Below are 21,047 nucleotides of genomic sequence, written 5' to 3' on the forward strand. Positions count from 1 at the left end.
AAACAGCCCAGCTGTCTCATGCATCTGACACTCCCACACACAAATGTTTTCATTGAAGGGGAAAAAAGTGCCAGCCTTGAAGCTGAATGCCACAGTTAAAAATGGTCATCCAAACCTAACTCCGTACCATGTGAACAGGGTAACCTAAGACGCTAAGCACATTCCCAGAGAAAACCACACCAAAAAGGGCACTTTTAGAGTTCTTACAATATTTTCCAAAGTAACATTCCTAACAAAGGATTTTACGAGGCAATAAGACACTTTACTAGGTAATTAAATTCTCCTAGGTTGGCTTTTGCTAACCAAACACTTTATTACAAGGACAGCTGTCCCCGGGGATGAACAAATTCCAGGCTGAATAAGTGAAACATCAATATAGGTTTTTGCTTATCTGAAACCCTCTGAAATATTGAAAGGATTTGACAAATCTAGAACAAACTCTAAATGGTGTGGTATATTATTACATGAAAGGTCACCTTTACCTTAAGAGCACAGTTAATCTCACTTAAATCAGAAAGCCCCCTCTAGTCCAAACTGTTGCAAAACAAAGATCATTCAGTACAGATAGGAAATCTGCTACAATGCACAGGATGATAATGTCTGCTTCTCATGTCTGAAATTTAAAACCTCGTTCAGCTGACAATACAGAAGCTTAGACTATATGACAGCACTTCTGCACAAGATACTGCTCTTTAAAACAGTTCTGTGCCTCTGATAACCTATTGAGTGAAAGTGGAAAGAGAAAAATTCTGGTTTATCTGATTAAAAAAATATAAGGCAATTATGTGCTAAATCAAATTCCTAGGTCAAACTGGGAAGAAATTTTCCTCCCAGACCCTGAGAAAAAGACATTTTAATATTTATTAGAAAACTATAATTAAAATAATACTAACAAAAAAATTATTCTCTATCTGAAATCACTTACAGTAAGCTTGAAATGTTCTCTACCAACTCACCTGTGTTAACGAACCTTGCAATACCTTTGAAATAATTACATTCAGACTTAGTTGAAATTAGTTAACGGGTTTCAGACTTATTATTAACACTGTCAGGCCTAAGTAAAATTACCTACAGAGGAATACATACAGTAGAAGAGCATTAGCTTGACTTCAGTAGGAACCAAGGCTGAAGACACTTTAATATTCATGGCAGAAGGGACAAGTCATTCTCCCTCCCCCAGGGCACTGAAATGGCAGCTAGGTACCCCTCTCCCTCCTGTCAGGCTAGCACTGCAAGTTCCCATGTCTTTATCTCCAAACACAAGTGAAGAATATCAATTGTATACTAAAAAATCCAAAACAACAATCTCTTCTCAACAGCATAAACTTAAGGTGGAAAGCATCAGACTATGACTTGCAGTAAACATACATGCAACAGATCATACTCATATACCATGATATATGGTGCTGCTGTTGCTGTTAAGATAGGATTCAACCAGTGGTGCTTGTTCCTCTGAATGCTTCGTTCTGCGAGTTCTTGTGCGACTGTCCACGTTGGACTGAACCATTAACGGCTCCTGGCGCTTCTTCTTCTGCTTCTGTTCTAGCAGTGCTCGCTGAGGAAAGTGCAAAGGAAAGCATCTGTTAATGGACTCCAAGCAGTAGCAACCTGTGATGAAGGCAATGGCTATCTTTGCACTTTGTCCAGTTTTCCAGGGGCAGCAGTTGGCAAGTGGGATCTTGGGCTATCAGATTATAGGAAAGCTTTCCAAAAAACCACAACCAACCCACCGCTAAAACACCTTCTGCTGAAAACAGCAGATCATGAAAATAGATCTTTCTGAGCAGTCTACCAGCTGTCAGAGCTTGCTTGGAAATAACCCCTGGGAGAACAAGTGAGTACTGGCTGTGAAACAATGGGAGGGTAAGCAAGGGCATGTGGCAGAGATGCCAATTTAAGTTTCTGTAAATTAAAAGCAGGTAATCTGCAAACTAGAATCCAGCGATAATGCTGGACGTGAGCCTCATTTAGCAACTACACAACATGAAATTGAATTGAATGCTTGAATTTCTCAGCCAGACCTTCTGAAAACCAAACCCTTCAGCACTCAATGGCACCACAGACACCTCTCTTTGAGCCCTCTTCCAAATGAGAAAACTGAACTGCTAATTTCACCATCCATTACCTCCCCATTTCCTGCTCCTATATAGTGATTTCTTTGCTTCTAGAAAGGACATGCTCTGAAAATGAAGAATAAGAATGGACAGTGGACTCTTTCAGCTCCATAAATTGTGTGGAAAACCTCAACATGACTTCAAAGCAATCAGAATCTAGTACAAAATTGTGATTTAAATAGAAAGCGTTTGAATTTGAAAGTGAGATGCTGGTAGTCATGCAAGGTGATAAAAGAATGGAAAAACAAATGTATAGAAAAGCATTAAGCTCACAAGACTTAATTATAAATATTGCTTTATGAAAAGGGAACCACAGAAAAAAACAAAGGAAAGCTGGAAATCTCAAACCCCATTAAAACCTGATGGCAAAATTCCCTGAGATTTCATGGAAGAGATTCTCATTCACCTTCCTGTACAGGTCATGCAGGAATACAGTAACAAAACAGGCAACATGGCACACAGTGCCACTTGTTTACAGCCACAGGGGCTAAATCCATGGAACAAAGATAAAAAGGATGTAAAACCTTTGTGGCAAACCTCTGTTGGCTGGCATATCTGCCAGAACCTCTCATCCTTTCTGGTCCATCAAAGAGTTAACAAGCACATTGTATGTCAGCCTACACAAGTCCAGGGCAGTGTAAATGAGAATCGCTCAAATTATAGTCATAAGAAAAATTTTAATGGAAGATAGACTTCTAAGTAAGCTGTAACCTTCACAAACTTCTCTTTTGCATTCCCTAATCAAAGGATGCAATTTTCTATCAATTACCAGATACATGTGTCAGTGATTACTCCCAGATCTAGACTTCAGAGAGCGAGAAGGTCCCCCTCCAAAATCTTACCTGTCTGTCAAGCTTCTGCTGACGCAGGCTGCTCCCCTCATCATCCAGAACACTGCAAAGACAAGGAGTACGTAATTGGAACACAGTTATCACTCAAAATAACACCTACGTGCAATCACTGGAGCAAATTCCTGCAGGAATTCTCCATATAAAACTCTCACTATGGTCCACGGAATTCTGCCTGCCCTAAACGACAAAAGTCGTCTCAAGAGAATTCAAGTGCAGTCCACGAAAAACATCTGGCTCACAGAAATATCAACAAATATACATCCAGTCAGTTCACAAAAAAAAATCCATAATCTACAGCTGGTTTTTTTTTTCCTTCTTCTCCACTGTTTTCTAATGCAAAATGTCAATGTGTACAGCAATGGGGTTTGACTGAAAATTCACATGTAAAAAGTGAGGAGTGGAAGAAAGCTGCTTAGCAACTCAGCATACTTAAAATTGCATTAGGATAATTAACTGTCTCACCTTTTGCACACTGAAACCTAGAATTTATTCCTGCATATCTGAAAAGTCACACTTACTGCAAGACAAACAGCAGTGCATGCTGCCACACTGCCATATTGCTTTCTGCTAATTGTTGCTAGTTGGGAATTAGCTCCTGTGCATTTCATTATTTTCATTAATGAGATGGTAGCAACTAATAGCATTAAAATCAGAAAACCAATAGCATTAAAATCAGAAAATTATTTCTGTGAAGCCTTTTATGAACTTACTGACTGTGCTTAATTTTTCCAGAGAACAAAGGTCTCTGGTAAGAACATTATGGTTAAACATTGAACATAGATAATTAAGTCTTTTAAACTGTAATACAAGATCTACAAGGAAAATAGGGCTAGAGAAGAGGAAAAAAAAATAGCCTCTGACAAGTAGAACTCATTTTCTCTTACAACACATTTTTATAAAAAGATTAGCCCTTTTCTTTTTTACAATCACTGTTAAAAATCAAAGAGAAAAAAGAACAAATCCAGGACAAACAAACCTGGATTCTGACCTACATACAACCAAAGTGCGTTGAATGGAAATTTCATAAAAAATACCTTCCCATGTATTACTCTTTAGGAGACAGTAACATTATAGTAGAGCTAGATAGGGCAGCCAATAAAGGCATGCAGAATGCCACCTTTCCAAGGCCAGCATTATTAAAGACCTATAATTAAGTCTTTTTGGTAGAATGAGCCTTTTACAATTCATACTCAGGTTATAGATAGGTGGGCCCATGACAACCTCATGAGGTTCAACAAGACCAAATGCAAGGTCCTACATCTGGGTCGGGGCAATCCCAAGCACCGATATAGGCTAGGCAGTGACTGGCTTGAGGTCAGCACTGAAGAAAAGGACTTGGGGTGCTGGTGGATGAGAAGCTCAACATGAGCCACCAGTGTGCACTTGCAGCCCAGAAAGCCAATCACATCCTGGGCTGCATGAAGAGAAGCATAGCCAGCAGGTCGAGGAAGGTGATTCTTCCCCTCTACTCTGCTTTCCTGAGACCCCACCTGGAGTACTGTGTCCAGTTCTGGAGCCCCTATTACAAGAAGGATCTGGAGGTGCTGGAACGTGTCCAGAGAAGGGCCATGAGGATGATCAGAGGGCTGGAGCACCTCTCCTATGAGGACAGACTGAAAGAGTTGGGGCTGTTCAGTCTGGAGAAGAGAAGGCTCTGAGGAGACCTTATTGTGACCTTTCAGCATCTTAAGGGGGCCTACAAGAAATCTGAGGAGGGACTTTTTAGGATAGGTAGTGATAGGACTAGGAGGAATGGAGCAAAACTAGAAGTGGGTAGATTCAGATTGGATGTTAGGAAGAAGTTTTACACCATGAGGGTGGTGAGACACTGGAACAGGTTGTCCAGGGAGGTGGTGGAAGCCTTATCCCTGGAGGTTTTTAAGGCCAGGCTGGATGTGGCTCTGAGCAACCTGATCTAGTGTGAGGTATCCTTGCCCATGGCAGGGGGGTTGGAACTAGAGGTCCCTTCCAACCCTAACAATTCTATGATTCTATGTTACAAAAGGCTGCTGTTGCACAGAACAAAACTATGCTCTACAAGTGCCTTGGGTATGAAATTAAACAGTCTCTTGCATTACTCATAGTTCACAAAATAATTAAAGAAAAAACCCCTTACACTCACAATAAAATGCTCTTTACACCAAGTGTTGTTTGATAAATTACAGAAAAGATACAAATTGGTGACACACATTCCTCCATGGTATAGAATATCAGGGGTTTTCAAGAGTACTTCACCCCAATTGCAGTACATATTAGCTGCACTGCTAGAAAGTAGAGCTACCCTTAGGGGTATCTTTGGCCAAACAACTGAGTAAAAGATGCCTAAGTATAAAGTTTCAGGCCTAATGGTCTGAACAAATCCTCCTCATTTAAGACAATACTTGAACAAAAGCCAAAACCATGTAATAATGTTAATACAAACCATAAGAACTGCAGAGGCAGCAATGCATATTCTGCTGTAAAACCTAGAGAGGGCAAAAGCCAATGCTGCTCCACTCCACTGGTCATTTGCAGAGCTAAGGAGAAAACTCTGATCTCTCATCTCTTCTGGTTTATAAATTAGACTGTGCTGCCTCCCTCACATATGTTAAAGGAGCTATAAACACTTTTCTAACATTTCCATAACCCACCAGTTCCATAACAATCTTTATGTGAATATAATGGTTTCCAGTACTAGCTATAATTCTGAATTCCCTACCACAGACAAGGTGTCAGAGCACTCTGGATGATTCTAGCTCTCTTTGCTTTCCCATCACACCATATCCTGCCACAGCACTATCCAGAACAAGGGAACAGGGAAATGTCTGCTGTCAGGTTCTATACCTTACCTGTGACTGCCTGGGAAGCCACAACAAGCCACATTCAGGTCCAGGTAAACAAACACAGCTCCCTCAGGTCTCTTTATGGTCAACCTTACCATGGTAAACCAGGCAGTTTAACTAACACCACAGCAAACAACCAGGCAGAGGTGGGTTGTGATTCACACCAAATCAGCATTCCATGAATGCAAAGCAATTGACACACCAGAGGACTGCCAAAGAAATGAAACTCCATCCAAAAACTATGGATGCTGTAACACTAAAACACCTCTCCATATTGCCCTTTGACTGCAAGACACTTTTTCAAGCTTCTGAATATGCAATCAAAGCTGGCATCAAGAGCAGCATGCTGACAAGCTCATCTGCAACTTTCAGGTTCTTCATTCTCCTACTTCATATTTCATAAAGTTCTGAGTAGTTTTCCACAATCCCTTTGTAAACATACATCAACTACAAGCTTTGCATTATTTAAGCTGTAACAGTCAACAACTAAATTTGAACTCCAGCTTTCTGCACTGATACTGGGGTTTGGTAGAATAGAGCTCAATTCTCCCCCTGCCCAGATTACTGGATTTGTATGAGAATGTCTTACTCCCACCCAACAGCCACACCACTCTGCATCCTGTACAGTGTAAAAAAAGGCCCCATTACCACCAACTGCCTATTTTAACATTTATTCAGTGCCAGTATCACTGAAAAACTGCAGTTCTGCCCTTTCTTGATGCCTAAATAATGCTTGTGCAAGTCCAAATAAAAAGAGGATCCACTTGGCCTATATATACTTCTGCTATAACAGCAGAGCATTTCAGTTTCATATCTTGTACTTTAGTGTTTTCTACGGGACTAGTGGACGTTGGAGTTGCTGATTAGCAGCCAGTATGTCACAGTCCCCCATTTTCAGTGGAGGAACTCACTTGACACTGGATGACTCCCATGATTTGTCATTAAGGGCTATCTGAGTTTTAATAAACACATACATACATGAATAAATACATTAATAAAATAAGCTCTGTTTCCATAGCAATTCCATTAAGTCCTCACTCTTGCTTGAAAAACATCTGCAGCAGACTCTGAGATGCAAGTGTGCAACCACCACTGACCCTTTTCCTCACATCTCAGAAAGCCTTACAGAAAGATTTAGCAGATGATCTTGCCCCAGCATCTAGCAGTCATGCACTCTGACAGATGCTCCAGGATTCAAGAGCTGAAATCCAGAGAACCTACCCTTTTCTCTCTTTGGAAAACACACAAGTCTAGAAGCAGAAACACAGCCTTCCTGGTCTTTGAAAAGAACAGAAATTAATTGCTCTTTTCTCTGAAAGAGTTGGGTACTTGGTGAGGACCCAGCCTATCCTGCCCAGTTTCAGAATTGGCCATGGTTTTGTTGCTCGTTGGTCCAAGTTACTGGGATGTTCAGAGACTAAAGGCACAGAACAGAGGAAAAATTATGACTCTAACATGGCAGGACCACTACAGGAAATCATCTTAGAGAGCAAGAACAATTAGAACAATTCTGCCTACATGTTTGACGAGATGCTTGAAAATCCCAGCAGAAGCATGAAACTCAGTCTTAACTGAGGAATATAACTTTATCATTCATAAAAATTGAATTATTAAAGAATGTGCATAGATATGGGCAATCTGCTGAGCATGCTAAAGCATCTTATAGATCCAGCAAGGTTCATTTTTTACTCGTATTTGATCAAGCATCATATATCCACCTGGCATCTTGGCTAAGACATTGATCAATTTAAAACAAAAAGCAATTTTACATTGTATGCAATACAACAGGTCTGCAGCAATAGTCTAATCCAAATTCAGTTAGCAAATCAGAGCTTCTACTTATTTCTTTGCAGATAATTATCCAGAGAAGACCCACTCATCTACACACAGCTCCAGCAACCTACCCATTAGAGCTTGCTGGATATTGGCCTTTAGAAGTCAAGCCTATAGCTATATATTGTAAAGACTGATATTAGCAGCCCAGATGAAGACCCACAGAGACTTAAGTATTAAATTTAGATGGCATTATTTTCAACTATTAAACACAGCATTTGACTCAAACATCCCCACCTGCTATTTTCTAAAGGGAAATACATTAAATGAACAATCATCTTTTTGTCAAAGCAATACTTTTTTGTGCTACCTTTTTTAAGACACAAAAGAGATTTCACAGTGATAGTTTCAACATGAAATTAGACCTACACAAAAATAACCAGGCTTGCTATACTGCTGCATGTCATAAGACAAAAATATAAGCAAGAATTTTAGTGTTCTAAGAACTTCCTAATCTGTATTCCTGAAAAATAATTTAGGAAGAAACCCAAGACCAATCAAGTTTTAAGGATGAAGCTTCATGATTACATGAAGCTCTGCAATTCACTTCAGAGATGAAGGCAGAAGATCTGTAAATCAACACCTTTCTATGTTTTACTGTAATTCCACATGGACTGATTCCAATGGAAGGAAAAATCAGAAAAGCCTTAATTCAACACATTTCACAGCAATTACTTCACCTTTACTCTTTAAACATGCAAAATGCTTCTATTTCAGTAAGCCACTGCAAAAGAAAAGAACTAAGAAGAAATGTTTTCAATTATAAAGTGCAAGATGCATGTAGTCACTGATTTTACTTGTGTTAATGTCTGACACAGTAAAGCAGCTCTATTGTTTCTGCCTGACATATGAGGCAATGTTTTTGTTCCTTCCTGACATTGCCTCACAAAGGAACGTTTTCCATGACAATAACTTTTTTTACCAGGACAAAGGTCCAAAATCATATTTATCACATCTCTGCATTAATTGCAGCGAGAAGTGCTTTTGGTCAAAGGACTTGTAGTACCACTAAACTGTCATACACTGGGTTGCATTTTCTCTTTCTGCTGCTTCATGACAATACATTACTAATAGCAGTACCCCAAAACTCTAGGTGAAAGCAGGGACCTTTGCACAAGAAAAATAAGTGTACATAGGGAAAAATCCTGGAACGAACATTTCACATTGTAAAATGATGGAGAATTGTGTAAGAAAATATTATTCCCATTTATAACACCAAACCAGAGGCAATGGAAGATTAGAAGAGGTATTTTCATCTCCAGTTTATTCTGTGTTATTGTCAACTTCAATTCAAAAAACAATGGATGATCAAAGGGGGGAAACCTCTACACTATGTCAGACTAATCTTTCACATCACTCAGACCTTTTCCATCCACTCTTGCTGTGAGGGAAGTTGATCCATTGCTGTGGAAAGGTTATGGGACCTTTCAGAGCACAGCTGACTCAAACAGACAAGCATGGGTGCAATGTGCCATTTGAACATTACAAAGTCTCTAAAAAACACATGAAATAAAATTCCTGCAAAGGGATAGCACTTGGCTTAGTGGATACCATCTGTCATTTCACCCAATTACATTTCTCTATAAACTCTATACTTCCACAAGGTCTCTGTAGTTTCATAAAACCCAACTGCTCTGGATAATGTTACTGTTAAACCTACAGGAACAAGCTTTCCAGCAGCACTGATGAAATGCTACTGTAAAAGCCCATTAACAGGGCAGGAACCTGCAGGCTGAAGTCATGCTCCAGAGGGAATGGCACACAGTTAGGTTCTTCAAACAAGAGACATTCAATGAATTCATAACCAGTGAAGTCACCCATCTCTATAAAGTGCCAATACCTGCACAAAACCCCACATCTGCAAGTCCCCATATAAAACAAGGTCTGCTTCCCCACAAATGCCTTATGCTGAGCTCACCAGAAGCCCTTGGGAGAGCATTATAACGTCAGACCCTAATCAACGACCTTGAAATGAAACAAATCACTCTGAAACACTGTGACGGCTCCCTCCTGCTAGGAATCATCAAGGTTTCCTGACCCCAAAGCAGCTGCTCAGTCATCTGACTTACAGTAAAACCTGCAGCTACTGTCTTTGTGATAAAATGAGTAACTTTCCTGGGTCATCTAAGCAAGCAAAAGTCTGGCCAGCTTTGTCATTGAGGAGCAGTCCAAGGACATTCAATCTTAGTTTGTCCTTCTACTGCCAACAGCAGCAACAGAACTTCCTGGATTTCTCCCACATCATATTCATATGGCAGGGAGGGCAACAGCCTGTAATTCCCAGTGCACCCACCAGTTACCACTGAACTGACCAGTAAAGACCAGACACCAGGAACTGCTGCAGAAATGAAGACTGCATTACCTTATTCAGAGGAATAAAACTGTTTCACTCTGAACCTCATGTGGTAAATAAAAGCATGCCTGTCCAGGAACACAGAATTGCTTCCCCTGGCCATGCAGCTATTCTGAAGACCCTTAAAAACACTAAAAGAGACAAAGGAAAAGGATAGAGGAAAAAGAGCAGGAATATGAACACTGATATTTGTATCAGAATTATCAGCACCAAGTCATACACATAACACATGAAGATGCAGAGGATCACACACTGTGCCAATGATGCAAATGGCACTAAAAGTAATGCCTGCAGGGCAGATGGCTGAAAGCAGAAATTGAATTTGTAGTTGCACAAATAATTACAGAACCAAATGCTTTATTTTCAAATCCTGGCTGGCAAACTAGCTTAAAAATGAGTAAATGAACCAGATGAGACCTTCCTGAATCGTTGGTCCTATTTGCCTCAGGAAGGGTTATCTAAATGTCTATTGCACATTAAGATCTATGACATTCATTGTGTCTGTCCAACAGTTCTGTTTTGGAGATTTAAAAATCCCCAAAATCCCCAACTATTTAGCCCTTTCTCTTTTTCCAGTAAGTCAGTGCAAAACACCATTTGTTAATATTTTTTAATTCTATCCCTCCTCAGTCATATGGTAAGCATCTGCACCTGAGCAAGAGGAGACAACTGAGTGCACTCATCACATTTGCAGAGATGATAACAAGCTGGGGGACTAGTCAATATACTCAGGGCAGGCCTGCTGTCCAGAGGGACCCTGACAGGCTGAAGGAATGGGTCGGCAGGAGCCTGCAATGATACGGGCTGGGAACCAGCTGGTCAAATAGGACCAGATAGGTTCTTGATGGACAGCATGCTGGACACGAGCCAGCAGTGTGTCCTGGCAGCAAACTGCACTCTGGGCTGTACTGACAGAGGTACAGCCATTAGGTCAAGGAAGGGATGAATATCCTTCCTTTTCTCTGCACTTGTGAGACCCCATAGAAAATTGCATCCAGTTTTGACCCCTTTGTACAAGAAAGATGTTAAACAACTGGAGCAACCCCAAAGGAGAGTAATCATGTAGATCTGGGAGCTGGGCTAGAGCCCTTATCTTGTGAGGAAAGCTTCTTGTTTAGCCTGGAAAGGGACAGCTCTGAAAAGACCTAGCACCAGGCAGTCCAGAAATGATGTGCATTCTGCCATCCTTGGCATTTTCAAATTCCCAAGTACCCAAATACCCAAGTAAAGACACAAGCAACCTGGTCTGACCTCAAAGATGACCAAGCTATGAGCCAGACATTGTACTTGAGAACTCTAGAGGTCCCTTCCATATTCTGCGAATAGTTCCTCCTTTTTGACATCACACAAAACTAAAACATCAGTGTCACAAATAAACCACAACAGCAGACTACACTAGCAGATTAGCTGACAGAAAATATAACAACAGAAACACACATCCATATTTTTTTTCTTAGTTCCATGTAGATAATTGTTAACTCCAGCCAAAACCTCAGCATGACCACACAATACTATTTTTGCTCTAATTAGCACATTTCATCAAAAGAGTTACAATTTCAGGGGTATATCGAACCAGCAGAAAGTGTAGAAGTCAAGTCTTCTACATGTTTCACTCAAAATACGTTGTGTTTGTTTGTTTGTTAACTAAATCATCAGAGTGAGGTAAAAATCTATTTGAGGATGGGTGTATTACAGAATACAGGACCAAGAACTAACCAAAAGTAAACAGTCCAACAGACTCAGTGCTGAAAGGAACAATAAACGCTCTACAGATCCTGTAGCTATGTTTTGCATTAATGAGATCCAGCTCTGAGTTCAATCAGAAAACTGCTATTCACCTTGTGCTGCTATTCACCACAAGATTGAAGACAAGGGCAAAAAGAAACTACAGTTCAGGATCTGAAATCTCTAGGCTGACAGCTTTCAGTGAGAGTGCTAAGAAGTCAGGAAAAGATCTAACAAGAGGAAAAGCAGAACTATTCCCTAAAGCACATTGCATGTTTTAAATAACCTGAAGCACAGGGCTGCCACTATCGGCCTGGAAAGATCCATTGAACCAGTATTTGTTCAGATTCATTCTCTGCAGTTACACAGAGGTGAGTAAGACAGCACACAGCAGTAAATGGCAGGTAATGAAAAGAACACCTAAGGGTAAAGTGGATGGTTGGACTATTTCATACACAGAAACCACGAACAAAATGTTAGAAAGGAAGTCCATGTCCCAAAAGAGAGAGATTAATTTAATAAACATGAATGATGGAGTACACACAATAGCCTCTGGGTATTATGTGAGCTATGCTAAAATTGTATTTAAAGTAGATCGATGAGAAGTGCCTGAATAGGAGCAAACTGAGAAGTAAAAAAAAAAAAAAAAAACAGCCCTGACCTGGAGATACATTACCTGCAATGCAGATGGATCCAGATGACAAATGACATGACTTTCAGGAAGTGCATTTATTGAACACACATCGCTGCCAGCCACAGCAAAGACACAGTCAGCCCCATTTCACTCTCAGTACTAGAGCTGAGCTAATCTCAAGCACTAAAACAAGAAAATAGATGCACAAACAAAATCAACCCAGTAATGTACAAAGCATCTGACCACCACGAACAGTAAATTAAACAAGCAGAAACAAGGGAAAAGTACTGTCTGGATAAGGAGACTACACTCAAACATACAGTGCAGAAGAGATCTCCACCTGGACCTCAGAGGACCACACCACCTCTCCCATTCCACTACTACTGCAGTGGTAAAAGAGATCACCTAGAAGAGACCTCTGTGATTCTGACATGGGAAAGACTGTGAACCACTGCAGTCAAGAGAAAACCACTGCAGTCAGGAGACTGCTGGCTCCTTTCCTTCCCTCTCTTACACCTGTTCTTTGAAACGTGGCTTTGTCCACTTGGCAGCATACTGAACCTATTGTACATTGAACAGTACATCAAACAGTATAATCCTCCAAGACACCTGTAAAATGAGATTAACAAACAAGTCTTAACTCCTCTTGGAAACACCTTCATTGAAGCATTACGGGTAGAGTAATGAACTTGAAAACAATGCTGGCCTTTAAAATACCAGTATAATCATGAAATGTTTAACAAACAAAGCCCTGATCCCCAGGATAGGGTCAGCACTGCAGGTGTTCAGTGGGGATTCTCCCTGCAGTAAGCATGCAAACACAGGCATAAATGTGTGGATCGAATACTGTGCTACTGAGAGAGATGATATCTGGGGCAATTCACTAATGCAGCACCTCATTAACAGCTCCCACTGCCCACCTACGTGTTTAGGACAGGATAGGAAAAAGATACAGTTGGTGTATTGGTTATTTAAAGGAATTTATTGGTTATTTCAAGGAATAGTAAAATTAAGCTATCAATTTATTGAAAATGTGAAGGTGAAAGAGACAATCTACCTGCTCTAACAACCAAAACTGAAGAAAACATACAGTTAGAATTACAACTCTGACAGAAGTTAGTGAAGTGAAACAGCTAAGCTCCTTTTTCCTTTTTACAGGTGGTTTTACAGTTTCTATGGAATACAGTTTCTAAGGGAAGACATGTCATTTCATGATAAATACTAACCCTTAGACAAAATATTTTGTCACTTTTCTCCCCACACACGTACTGTCTTTACAATCCAATTTAGTATTCTTTTGCTATCACTGAAGAAAGCAGATTTTTCATTTTGGTTTGAGTTCATTCTCTGTAGTTACCTTCTACACAAGCAGCAAATTTTACAGTCTTGGACAACATTTTCAGTGGAAATGTGAGTTTGTGAGATCCTGGTGCCCGAGTACCTGACATAGATTCAAAGACTGGTAAGATGTTGATGACTGGAAAAAGTAACAAACACCATCTGGCCTACATTTTGTACCAAATAATGAAAACCAAGTCATTATTTCTAACAGCACTTGATGAAGATGAGGTAGTCCATATACTCTGATGCCAAGGAAGTTGAACTACCACAGGCACATACCAGCCTGTGTCCGTTTCCAACTTTCTCTAGTAAAAATAATTGAAACAAGAGAAGGGAAAGGATAATAATGAATACTGTGTAAAATCTTATGGCATAGGACCTCTCCTATGGAGACAGACTGAGAGAGTTGAGGTTATTCATTCTGGTGAACAGAAGGCTGCAAGGAAACCTTAATTGTGGCCTTTCAGCATCTTAAGGGAGCCTACAAGAATTCTGGAGAGAGACTTTTTAGGATGTCAGGTAGTGATAGGACTAGGGGGAATGGAGCAAAACTAGAAGATTCAGATTATATGTTAGGAAAAAGTTCTTCACCATGAGGGTGGTGAGACACTGGAACAGGTTGCCCAGGGAGGTGGTGGAAGCCTCATCCCTGGAAGTTTTTAAGGCCAGGCTGGATGTGGTTCTGAGCAACCTGATGTAGTGTGAGGTGTCCCTGCCCATGGCAGGGGGTTTGGAACTGGTATTTGAGGTCACTTCCAACCCTGATAATTCTATGATTCCATAATATACGGAAAAGGGAAAAATACTCTCTCTGATATATTTTTTGGGAAAAAAAAATCCTAACTTGTCCCATTAAATCCATATTTCAGTATTCTAACCATTCTTTATTTAACCCCAAACATATTGGCATGCATTTTAGTATTTCAAATTGAGAAAGAAATACTCCTCTGAATAGGCTTTCACTACAAGTACTTGGAAGTGTCACATCAAGTAATGGTCTGAACCATTGCTATGCAACATACCATTTTGTTGCAGACTAAGATATGTACATGGAATATATGTTAATCATCTTTGATTTTCAGAAATATTGAGTGTGCTCACCAATTTGAATTTATATACCTAGTTTAGCATACCAGCTTTAAGTATTTCACGTAAATTTGCCAAATTTAAAACTGACCAAATATTTGTTACTGGAATATTTTTATTGCCATCTTCATTATCAATCACTGAAGTCCCAACTATACTTCTTGACTGCTCTGTGACCATTTTTGTTATTTCTGCCAATTATGAAGCACCTTTTACCCAAGTAAACGTACTGCAGGAAATCATATTAGGAAGTACAAACAAGCCTGGGCTCTTCTTGTGCCACACAACAGGAAGATTTCAGCTATTTAAGTCTCTCACTCCTATCATCAAATTTCTGTCACAAAATAACAATCCAAACCAGTAAGTGTCCACTCAGCAAACTCCAACAGTTAATGGAAATTTGCCCTGTGATCTTTCGACTCCATTACTGACACTTCCTTACACAAAGCTTTAGTTTCCAGGGTTGCAGCAGTCTTTCTTGACATGAGAAAGATTCCAACAGCTAGAATTACCTGCCCTGATACAAATGATGAGCACGCATGAATCCACCTGGTGTGTAAAGTTTTAAGTTCAAATCAACAATCAAGCTAATACATTAAGCCAGGAAGTCTTTAATCAACTCTTCGATCGGAATCTCATGGCAAACAGTACATTCGAAAAACAATTCACAAGGGCGGTACCAGAAAGCACATGTACATCATAAACTGAAATTCAGGGGAAACTATAGAAGGTAGAACATACAAAACACAGAGAGGGGGTGACACCTCTGGATTTCCCCACTGCTCTTCCAGATATAGTATATGCCATTAATATTTCAGCAAATAAGAAACCCAAAATATCCTCTACAGATAACCAAACAGGTCATATTTAACTATGTATACATAGATATATGTGTTTATAAAAAACATGGAAGAGAAAATTGTAAAGCTACTACTTTATTTTGTAACACAGTTTGGGAAACTGCTATCATTAACTGCTACAAGTCAGATGTTGGATCCTTTCAGCATTGGGTAGTTAACTAATATAGCCATCCCTTCCTTCCAAGAAAGAAGATTTTGCTCTAAAACATGTATGAGACATGCAACAATGTGTTCTGCTAGCAAGAAATGAGGTTATGGCAGAGCAGGCAGAAAGCACAGAGACTCAGCTTCAGAGAACTGGGAAGTGGTGTCCCTAAAAAGCTTTGGATTTAGAGTCAAAAGTCTCTGCAGCATACAAGTTATAGTTGGCATGGTTATCAAATTACAGGAAAATTAAAAGCTAATTACCATTATTATATCTCTAATTATATTATATTTCTAACTATAACTGTCTGTTCCAGGCATGAAAACATCTTCACGTGAACAGCCTGCGTGGTTCTGTTTGTGAGCTTCTGTCAGTCCCCCATGCAAGACATTTCAGATTCTAGAACATCATTTTCACTATACTTGAAGAATAAGGGAAAAAAGGTTCAATATATGCATGCCACCTCATTTTTAGGGTTTTGATTCTGAACAGACTAATAAAACATGTTATTCCTGGGAAAAAAGATTGCAATCTGAGCCCACTCAAATGGTTAAGTATTTGCAAACAAAAAGCCTACAGTATGTGAAATGGTGAACACCAAAAGAAAAGGCTGACAATTTTTATCTTTGTGCTCTAAACTTTGTCAAATAATCACCACTTCCATCAAACAGTAACCAAGGAGAGGGAAAAAAACCACACCTGTTTTTTTTTATTGTTTTGAAAAATCCTAGGATTTGCAGAAACATTTTACACACACACACGAGTCACCTTTTCTTCAAAACAAAGCATGTATAAAATAATTAGATTTTAAACTCTAGGTTGCATTTTTCTTAAGCTGGCAAGCAGCAGCTGTCATCCATAACTGTACAAAAGTATCTACAGGCATTAAATCAAAAGAAGCCTTCAGTATTTATCCAATCTACTATTTTTCAAACTGTTCTAACCCAAGTTGAGCAATATTTTTCTTTTTCACCCTGTGATAATTCCTAAGCAAATAGGTACCATGTTTTACAAAGAAAAGAACAGCTATCATACAAAACCACGAGCAAGCTTTGCCACTCATGCATTACTACAGATTTTCAGTATAATCTGACCTCTCAAAATAGATAAAGGATACAATACCAGCATAATATCCAAGGAATTAAGCAGTATTACTCTCATTAAGGTTGTGCCATGAATCCCTGCACAGCATACTGAAAATTTACACTCAAATGATATATTTCTAGATACTGGTAGAAATTATGGTTCTCTAAAATCAGTTTACAATTATATAGGATTGCAAATTGTACGTTTGTCAGTTCCCAGAAACAAAATGGAGAGCGAAATCTGCAATTCTAATGGCTGTTTTCACACTAAATACAGATACCAGGAACACTGCAGTTCATTTACCAATTAAGACAAAATCATTTCCCTTGTCTTTTTCTTCTCTTTTCTCTAAGATTCAGGCATATTATGAACCCACTGAAAGAGAGAGATAAGATTATTGGCCAGAAGTAACAAAGGAAAAAATATTCTACTGACTCGTTACTGCATAGAACAGATAAACTCTCCATTTTAAGACATGGTTAAAGCAAAGTTGAATGATAGTCCTACACTGAATTTCAACCTGTGGAGCTTAAATGAATCTTCAACACTCAATTATATTGTGAGAAGTATTGTCTCCTATGGGTTCACAGCTTGAGAAAAATAGCTTCAAGATGTAAAGAACAATCAGAATCTAGAGTTCTGTAAATGTCATTTCCCGTGTATTCAGAAAAAGTGCAACTTGTTTCCCACCCCAAACATTTTAATAATAAAATTATAAAAGTCTGTATGAGCCACCTCCATTTCTAATTTCAAACACAGCACAGGTTTAGAGAGACATCACTGATGAGAGCCATGCTCTTTGTAGAACATCTGTTTAAGCATGACTGAAACAGGTCTTGAGGTAACTCAAGATACTACAGATCTTGGATGCTGTGCTTTCCATTTTTTCAACAAAGAAACCAAGCATGATCTTATTTGCTCCAGTGTGCCATTTATGAAGTCTAGAGATAAACCATCTTTGTTTTGTGTAACTAAAAAGATCACAGCTGAGCTAGATCAGATTAACGCTAAAGAAAGACCGTGTTGACAAGCAGTAAAGAAAAGTTTATCAGCACTTTTTGTGGACACAAAGAGCACAGTAAAACACGCAAATCTGTCTGCCAGGAGGCTGTCTTAAGCTTGTGTTTAACGTGGTAAAGTGAAGGCTGGAAAAATAAGATGTAAAGAGTCTTTATTGAACAAAGAGCTGTTCAGGTGCTGTGACATGGGTAGCAATCCATTACAAGCAAGGGCTTTTCACCAGCCTTTTCATATTTTATTAATATGTGACTGAAGTTGCTATTTTAATTATTCCACTTCACCTGCTAGAATGCCTGTTAGCAACAATTACAGCAAAAGCAATCTCCACTGGGGACTGATGTGTCACATGCAAACTTGTCAGAATCACACTGCCAAGCCTGCTCTTTCCCTCCTATGAAACATTTTCAGTGAAAACGTGGGTAAAACCTGATTAAAATACGTGATTGTCAGACTGATTGCTGACTTTGTAGCACAGGTTGCACATCATGCCATGCAAATAAAATGAAATTCAAAGCACATAGGTCTTTGCCAGAGAAGTATTTAAGTTCCATGTCCCACAGGAAACACATGTGTTACAGCACAAGACAGAAAGCATAGAACAAGTGCACCTCTGGAAGGTTCAGGAAGAATTCTGATTTACCACAGAGATTCTGTAATAAAATTGATCAGAGCACTCAGACTTCAAATTCCTTCACTGACAATTCGGTATCCATGTAATGAGAGGGCTCTGCCTGGTTTCTTAAGAACAGTATGTTTATGTATTTATGATGTCTGTATTTTTTTTCTTCAGGTGATTCATTTCCACTAAAATTAAATGGGAATTTCTAAATCCAAAAGATTTCACAATGAAGGTGGTGTCTGGGTAGAGGCAAAGACCTTAAATAGCCTCACTGGGGAGAGGAAAGTTTAGGACTCTACTTAGTAAAATTATTACATGGGGAAATATTCTGAATGACAGCTTTAGGAATTCTGGCTTCAAAAGCTGTACTGGTTCTAGGACCACTTCTTACAGGTACATGCAGAAAATCCTTTCCAACCCCAGCATGTTGTGAAGAAATTGTACTGGGCTCATTTTTTCATGTCTGCATATGCATAGTTCTTATTATCTTAATTTGGATTTCTTAGAAACAAGACAAACAGAAATAAAAAAGAAATTTAAAAGGTAATCTGTTTTAGAGGCAAGAAGGGTAGAAATGGAAGATAAAGCAAATATAATCCCTTCCCTGATCTCACTACTGATTTTTTATCCTGGAAAAGCCACCCTTCTGCTGTATGTGCAGTGGTGCCAGCTGTGACACAGGGGTCATACACCTCTGTCTTTGCAGCATCTCCCAGGGGCCCAGACAAAGCACAGCAGGTGAGGGTGGGACACCAAAGGGGCAGTGCACTAGAGCACAGCCAGGCAGCCAAGGGACCTGGAATACTGAGCTCTCAAGCCATGGCCATACCATAAATCACCAGGTGCCTGCTGGGTAAAGGAGTCAACAGTAGGAATAAGCAAGCAAAGGTACTCAGAGGTAGAGCAAACTGGATCAGACAAAGCTGGAAACCTCTTTTAACCATAGCAGTGTAATTAAACCACTTCTGGCACTGCAGGAAGCTATTTCCAAATGCATTTCAGTAAGGCAGAAAGTACAATTTTAGCTATTGGACCATTTAAAAAAGAGTGAAAGATCCCCCTTTGGGTCTAATCAGCACTCATACATCAGCAGATGTGTTTGTACTCCTCTCAGATAAATACATGACTGTGCATGTTCTCATTTCCTTACGGAACACTAATTGCCCACTGCACAAAACGTCCGATTGGTGCAGCACATGATCACTGCTACTTGCACATTCCTCATAGATCCCGTATTTCAACACACAGCCCATGAGTTAGTGTTTATTGTAGGATGCAAGGTTACAAGCTGAGCCTTTTCAGCCTGCAGGCTCATCCACTGAATGTCACTCAGCTTCATTCTGTCATGTTCTGAGGGTTCCATTTTCTTGTTCTTTCAGGACCCAGCCAGAAACGGAACAGGATGAGGAGGAGTTCGGCCCAAGAATTATGGAAAGAAAGCTGGCTGGCACACGCAAGCTAGAAATGCACAAGACAGCAACAGCTTCCTCTCTGTGTGTATCATTCTGGAGTAGTGTTGCAGTGCTACCAGTGCACATAAGAGTATCTGTGACACTGTGCTTCTAAGGCCTACCAGTATCACAACAGTGACTGCAGCAGTGACCAAAGACTGCTCACACCCATGGCTGATGCTGTGTATGCTTGCGAACCATGCTGCTCCCCAGGGAACACATCTTGCTTGCTCTCTCTTGCTCCCACCTGCTGACAGAAGGACCTCTGCTTGAATTTGAAATCTACTTCAGAAAGACTTTTCATGACAGTTCCTAGATGGAAGAACAGACCTGGAATCCAGCTCAAATATCTATCTGCTTCATGATTATGAAAAGATTTAAGAAGAGCGGAAAGATTATAAAGAAATACTGCCACTGACTTACTGACAAATGCAACTCAACCCAATTACATCCAGGCACTCTCCTAGCAGCACATATGATGTTCTCCCCAAAACCAGCATCAGCCATTTGATAGTGTAGCTGGACAGAGCCCCGCAGATCATATTCCAGATACAGAGGACTTGCACAAAAAGGGAAAGAACCACAGAAAAAAAAAAAATTACTAAGTTTCCTTAAGTATCAAGTATCATTACAACACAGAGGTAGGCATTTTGTGATGTAAAAAAGAAAGAAATGTCTTTTATTTCACTGAGTAAATAACTTGGGGAGTAAGTAATAGTGACACAGTCATTGTTAGTTGTTGATCTGTTCTAATGGAGTGAAAATAAAAAATGCTGAAATCCTATCATAGCCATTTAGATGAAAAATTAGCAACAAGGTAGAAGTCATCAAGTGCAGAGTGCAAAGCAAAGCCATGCAGAACACCGTTTTTCTATTTACTATTAATCACAATATGCATCCATGTTTTGCATTGTTAATCCAAGCCCACAGTAAATGCAAAACTGCAGAGCTGGCTGTTAACTAAAACCATTTGGGCTGAATTTTTGTCCCAATGCACAGACCTACTTTGAGGACTCCCTGCAATGTCAATTGGATGTATTTACAATTCATCACCCAGTGCACTGAAAGCTTCTATGCCTCCAACATATCTTGCCTTTTTCTTCAAAA

The 21,047-nt window shown here is 39.7% G+C and overlaps 1 protein-coding gene across 1 annotated transcript in view; it reads right to left on the minus strand.

The window, feature by feature from the left end:
- TUB (TUB bipartite transcription factor) overlaps window positions 1–21,047 on the minus strand; it is a 128,060-nt gene that overhangs the window by 32,949 nt on the left and 74,064 nt on the right. Inside the window, exons 2-3 of the mRNA XM_054390484.1 lie at window positions 2,957–3,008; window positions 1,393–1,555 (exon numbers count right to left, since the gene is read on the minus strand). Coding sequence (XP_054246459.1) covers window positions 1,393–1,555; window positions 2,957–3,008 — 215 coding nt within the window. The remainder of the gene's footprint in view (window positions 1–1,392; window positions 1,556–2,956; window positions 3,009–21,047) is intronic.

The sequence above is a fragment of the Indicator indicator genome, chromosome 21 (genome assembly GCF_027791375.1).
Source record: "Indicator indicator isolate 239-I01 chromosome 21, UM_Iind_1.1, whole genome shotgun sequence".
NCBI classification, from domain to species: Eukaryota; Metazoa; Chordata; class Aves; order Piciformes; family Indicatoridae; genus Indicator; species Indicator indicator.